Source organism: Prunus dulcis, chromosome 4 (genome assembly GCF_902201215.1).
Source record: "Prunus dulcis chromosome 4, ALMONDv2, whole genome shotgun sequence".
NCBI lineage: Eukaryota > Viridiplantae > Streptophyta > Magnoliopsida > Rosales > Rosaceae > Prunus > Prunus dulcis.
Window position 1 is genome coordinate 23,684,817 of NC_047653.1, and position 6,365 is coordinate 23,691,181.

At 37.2% G+C, this 6,365-nt stretch overlaps 1 protein-coding gene across 2 annotated transcripts; it reads left to right on the forward strand.

Annotated features, from left to right (window-relative positions):
- The first annotated feature begins 2,271 nt into the window (after nucleotides 1-2,271).
- Nucleotides 2,272-6,112, forward strand: LOC117625894 (ammonium transporter 3 member 1-like). 2 transcript variants are annotated; one of them, XM_034357483.1, is made up of 4 exons: nucleotides 2,272-3,031; nucleotides 4,144-4,429; nucleotides 5,586-5,780; nucleotides 5,919-6,112. In XM_034357483.1, exons 1-4 carry the CDS (start codon nucleotides 2,363-2,365, stop codon nucleotides 6,110-6,112), a joined length of 1,344 nt encoding a protein of 447 aa, XP_034213374.1. In that variant the 5' UTR covers nucleotides 2,272-2,362. The 2 variants fall into 2 exon arrangements, with proteins under 2 accessions (XP_034213374.1, XP_034213373.1); XM_034357482.1 differs by having other exon boundaries at nucleotides 5,586-6,112.
- The last annotated feature ends 253 nt before the right edge of the window (nucleotides 6,113-6,365 follow it).

Here is a 6,365-nt window from a genome sequence, read left to right on the forward strand (position 1 = left end):
TGCTTATTTCTTAGGATTGCAGATTGCATATCCTGTCTCATGAGGTCTGTTTGTGAGTCAAACAAAGTATGCTAAGGATCTGTTGCATAAAGTTGGGATGCAGTCCTGTAGAGCTTGTTCAACTCCGTGTAAACCACACAATCAAATTCTGACAGAGAGTGGTGAACCGTTATCTAATCCCACCATGTTTAGGAGTGTCGTTAAGCTTTACAGTACTTGACATTCACAAGACCTGACTTGGCCTATGTAGTAAACACAGTTTGTCAGTATATGAATAGTCCTACTGATGTTCATTGGTTGCTAGTTAAAAGAATCTTGAGGTATGTTCAAGGTACTCTGAACTTTGGGATTAATTTTACTAGTATCAGTCCTACAATAAGCGATCCTTGGCAGCTGTCAGCATATAGTGATGCCGACTGGGCTGGAGACATCAACACCAGGAGATCTACCACAGGTTCTCTGTAGTGTTTTTAGGAAATAATCCCATCTCTTGGCAATCCAAAAAGCAGGGATCAGTCTCCAAAGCTCAACAGAGGCAGAATATAGAGCCTTGGCAAACACTGCTGCAGATATTGCCTGGATCAGACAAATGCTACAAGATATGAAATTCTTTTTACCTAATCCTCCTTTGGTGTATTGTGACAATCTATCTGCCCTAGCACTTAGCTCCAATCCTGTCTGCCATTCCAGGATCAAACATCTAGACATTGACTATCATTTTGTGGGAGAGAAAGTTCAAAAGAAAGACTTACTTGTACAGTATGTTCCTATAGAAGAGCAAGTGGCAGATTAATTCACAAAGGGATTACATAGTCCTATATTTTCACGACATTGTAATCATCTTCGATTAGGGAATGTAACAGGGTAGGGAAAATGTTAACTATTGATATTAAAACAGTTAGTAAGTCAGGTGTGCAAGGCACATGGGCTGTTAGTAGAATTAGTTAGACAGCTGGATAGGTTACACGGTTAAGCCTTACTTAACAGGTATAAAGTGTAAAAGTGCTGTAGCCAAAAAGAAATTAAGCAGTACATAAATTAAGATTTACCATTTCTCTCTGTTTCTATTTCCTTCTTCTTCCTTAGATATCTTCTTCATACCTCTCTGAATATGTTAGCTTACAGGAACTCCTATAATTTTAGAGTAATGCTACTCTTACCACATTTGTATACCACATTCTCATATCCCCTTATGTGGCAAATGAAATGGACATCCACATCAATTAAAAAGTGTCAATAAATCATAAAAGAAAAGAAAATGTTAAATGAATTTTAATTGATGTGGTTTGTCAACTCATCTACCACATAAGGTGGTATGGGAATGTGATATACAAATGTGATAAGAGTGGCATTATTCTTTTTTTATTTTGTATGTATAAGTAAGAGTAATGTTACACTTACCACATTTTTATCCCACATTTCTATACCACATGATGTGGCATGTCCATATTATAGCCACATCAATTAAATCAATGAAGTGTATTTTAATTAAGGCAATTAGAAAAACAAATACTAGAATAAATCATAAAAGAAAAGAAAATATTAAATAATTTTAATTGATGTGGCCGTCCACATTAGTTGCCACATAAGATGGTATAAAGATGTGGTATACAAATGTGGTAAAAGTAGCATTATTTGTGTAAGTATATGCAGGAAAAGTAAGAAATTGGAATCATTCTAATACCCATGTGTAAGTAAACGCAGGAAAAGAAGGAATTGAAATGATTCTGATGCCTCTTTTCTCTGTGTTAAAGTAAGTTTTCTTAATGTTTTATTATTACTAAAAATAATTGAAAGAATAAAATTTTGAATAAGAGATGTGGATGTCCGACTCAAGCTACCATATAAATAAGTTTACAAATTAATGTATATAGAATTGTGGTATGAGTTAAAGAAAGAGATATAAAATTATGGTATATGAGTTGTATTATTATTGGTGCTTGACATGATATAAGAACATGGTAGGCAAGCTTAGTTTGCGCTAGGCACGCCCTCAGTGAGTGAGAATGAAGGTATTGAAGAAAGATTCTGCTACTTTTGAGGAAAGATTTACGGGACAGATACTGCATACAGTTGTTGTTGATTTTGATCTATAAAAGTCAAACTGCGCAGCATTAAGACAAATGCCGCCCCAATTAGAATCTTAAATTTTATATGCCAAGTTGCCTCACCTTTCCTCCAATCATCAAATTGGTCTTCACCCACATTTCCACTTCTCCACCTACCATTTTTATGTTTTTTAAACCCTTATTTTGGATCTTGGCTTTCCCTACACATCGCATTCGTAGAATCGAACCCTTCATTTATAGTTAATAAAAGGCTTCTTCAAGTCTCTGCAGCTCAGAAAGTAGTTAGTTAGGCCATGGCTGCTAGTCCTCCTCCATATAACCCCGTGCCGGTTGCGTACCAGGGAGGTGCCGGCGCGGTGCCAGTATGGTTGAACAAAGGGGACAACGCATGGCAAATGGTAGCAGCCACACTCGTCGGCCTCCAAAGCGTGCCGGGTCTTGTTATCCTGTACGGAAGCATAGTAAAAAAGAAATGGGCAGTGAACTCAGCTTTCATGGCTCTCTACGCTTTTGCGGCGGTCGTAATCTGCTGGGTGTCGTGGGCTTACAAGATGTCGTTTGGGGACAAGCTCCTACCCTTCTGGGGCAAAGCTGGCCCTGCCTTGGGCCAGAAGTTCCTCATCAACCAGGCAGCTCTGCCTGCGAGCACGCACTACTTCAGCGACCACAAGACTGTGGAGACTGCTGAGATCACACCCTGGTACCCGATGGCGACCATGGTGTGGTTTCAGTGCGTGTTTGCAGCCATTACGCTGATACTGCTGGCGGGGTCGGTGCTTGGGAGGATGAACTTCAAGGCGTGGATGATGTTCGTGCCGCTTTGGCTTACATTTTCATACACTGTCGGAGCGTTCAGCTTGTGGGGTGGAGGGTTCTTGTTCCATTGGGGTGTCATGGACTATTCCGGTGGTTATGTCATTCATCTTTCTTCCGGGATTGCTGGCTTCACCACTGCTTACTGGGTAAATTAATTAAATAATTAACTACGCTATTGCTAGTTTTCTTTCTCTCCATTAGTCAACGTCTACAGGCCTGGTAATTATTGATTAAATATTGCATTAATTCCTTGTAATTATAAAATAGTGGCTTTAATTTCTTTCATTTTCTTATTTAGATTTAATAGTGGTTAAACTCACACAAACTATACGGATGCTAAGATTCGAACTCAGAACCTTTTCAAATCATCGCTACAATCAATAGGATCAAATATATATATATATATATATATATTCCATAAAGAATTAATAGGATCAAATTGATGAGATTCAATTACAAGATCCCCTGAAAAGGTGGAAGAAGAAACAAAAAGTCCTCCCTTAGGTTACTTAAATTAAAACTGGCTTCTTAATTATTCAAAAGTATCTGTGGATGTATCAATGCAGACTCCTTAGACTTCACATTTCATGCCTTAGACTTCGTGCATAGTGATCACATATTTTCTATTCGCAAACTATCTTTTAGAGTAAAGTCTACTAGGTTGGAATATTATTATTTTAATTGGGTTACAAAGTTATAATATTAACGATGATGACCTACAAATAGTTTTATTTTATATGTTGTCCCATTTTTAAATACTATTTTGTCCTACGTATATGGATCACAATATTTATCAATATGCATAGTTCAGGTTAGGAAACGACCAAAAGTTGATATGACTAGGAGCTTAAAAAATTAATGAAGCGTGGATGCATTGACAAGGGTGGACCATATATAGATGTGGACATCAAAAATAAAAACAAAAACAAAATTGAATATATGAAATGTGACGGACGTGGTGTTTCATTTTTAGTTTTTCTAATAACATCTTAGGGAAATCATAGTCTAAATTACTTTAAGTTATTCTAACATACGAAAAGGTTAATGGGTCTAGTTTAGTAAAAAAGAGTGTTAATTTACAGATCAGTGGTCTCAGATTCAAATCCTCATAACATCTTGATAGTGTGTGTGAAAAATTCTCTCTCTTTTGTAGTTTACACTATCGCTTATATTGCAAAATTATATATATACAAAAGAGAGTATTAATTAGTTATTATTGTTTGTTAATTCATGAAAATGAAATGATGATGACGAATAGGTAGGACCAAGGGTGAAGAAGGACAGGGAGAGATTTCCACCAAACAACGTACTTCTGGTGTTAGCAGGAGCTGGGTTGCTGTGGATGGGATGGGCAGGTTTCAACGGGGGAGATCCGTACGCGGCAAACACGGACTCATCCATGGCCGTCCTCAACACCAACATCTGCGCCGCCACGAGCTTCTTGGTTTGGACTTGGCTCGATGTCATCTTCTTTGAGAAGCCTTCCGTCATTGGAGCTGTCCAAGGAATGATCACTGGCCTCGTCTGCATTACTCCTGCTGCAGGTACGTATTACGTAAGTTCTCAAGTTGACTTTTTTCCAGAGTTAAGCAAAGTTGAATTATATGCCTATGGGTTTAATCTAGTGACAAAGGAACTTGATTTGCAAAACAATGAGAGTATATGTGAGAAAACTCTCCTCTTTTTTGAACTTTGACCAAAAAAACAAAGCAAAGTTGACTTATATTTATCATCCCAATTAATAAAAACAAAATTAATATACTTACTCGTCACAAAACACATTGCATTCCATTAATTAATCCAGAAAAATTAAGTTTATTTGACTTTTGACTACTTATATCTACGTTCCCTCACAGACCACGTTTTCGTTCTATTTAGTATCCTACTTGGATCCAATTTTATAAACTCAAAAACAAATTTGAAGTTTAAAACTACAAAAATCCGTTTGATATGCCCCTTTTTAAAACCTCAAACTAAAGAAAAATTCAAAAACACCCCATTATTAAAAACAAAAAAAGTGAGGTTTTATAGTTTTTTTCTCTCTCTCATCTCTCTCTCCTTCCTCTCCCGTCTCTCCTTCTCTCTCCTCCCTCTCCTGTCTCTTTCTCTCTCCTTCCACTCGTCTCTCTCTCTCTCTCTCTCTCTCTCTCTCTCTCTCTCTCTCTCTCCTTTTCTTTTGGGAATTTATAGCTTTTCTTTTGGGAATTTATAGGATTTCTGATTTTAATTTTAATTTTAATTTTTTTAGATCTTAAAAATAGTTTGGAGTTCAATACCAAAAAAGTTTTAAATCTTAAAATCACTATTTGAAAACTCATTTTTTTTATAAAAAAGAATCATAGTTTTTGAATTTATTTTTTTGAGTAGGATACCAAACAGGGCCAATTTCCTAAAAAAATTCTCATATGGTTCTCTAACGTTTTCTCTAAATAAATTTGCATCTCTTTATATATATATATATATTATTTAGCCAGTTTTTAACAGGAGAGGTGACTATTGAGAAAATAGGAACCTTGTGCGAAGGAGATGTAAGGTCATGTGATGCATTGTATAACTTTTAACACCTCGCATGACTCATGGCATGTTGTGTTGACCATGCACAGTCATTTAATTAACCATATTAACTAGCTAGCTTTTATTTTAGTTTTGTTTGTTCATAGACTGATACAATATTATTGTTTAAATATGTAAATTATTTAGGTCTTGTTCAAGGATGGGCCGCTATAGTGATGGGAGTTATGTCAGGCAGTGTGCCATGGTTCACCATGATGATAGTGGACAAGAGGTGGAAACTGCTATCCGCAGTTGACGACACCCTTGGTGTAGTTCACACCCACGCCGTGGCCGGGTTTCTTGGCGGCATTTTAACGGGGCTTTTCGCTGAGCCTGAACTATGTGCACTCTTTTTGCCCGTCACAAACTCGCGCGGAGGCGTGTACGGAGGCTCAGGAGGAATGCAAATCCTCAAACAAATTGTGGGAGCCCTATTTGTCATTGGATGGAATATTGTGGTCACCTCCATTATTTGCCTAGTCTTACGGTGTATAGTTCAGTTGTGCATGCCGGAGGAACAGTTGCTGATTGGGGATGACGCAGTGCATGGAGAAGAGGCATATGCATTGTGGGGTGATGGGGAGAAGTATGATGTTACTAGGCATGAGCTTTGCTCCGATGATATGTCACACGCTCAAAAATATCCACCCAGTGGTGCCACTCAGGTGGTCTAACTCAAAGTTATATATTATTTATGTTAATAATCCCCCAAAAAATTAAGGGTGGACATTCAAACTGGAAAACCGAAAAATTGAGCCGACAAAAAACCGCAATTTTGTACAGTTTTAGTTATGATTCTTGTAGTGAAAAAGCTTGACTGGGTAGAACCAGACCAACCATGTATTTTTAAAATTTTTAATAAATATTTAACCCCATTACTAAATTTGTAAGCCTATAACTAATCTTTCTCTAAATCACCTATATTTT

What these genes read in the sequence shown, in the direction of transcription:
- LOC117625894 (XM_034357482.1), top strand. Translation starts at nt 2,363, where the DNA reads ATGGCTGCTAGTCCTCCTCCATATAACCCCGTGCCGGTTGCGTACCAG. An exon ending in GCTTCACCACTGCTTACTGG is followed by an intron (nt 3,032 to 4,143) that starts GTAAATTAATTA and finishes GATGACGAATAG; the next exon opens with GTAGGACCAAGGGTGAAGAA. An exon ending in CTGCATTACTCCTGCTGCAG is followed by an intron (nt 4,430 to 5,585) that starts GTACGTATTACG and finishes TAAATTATTTAG; the next exon opens with GTCTTGTTCAAGGATGGGCC.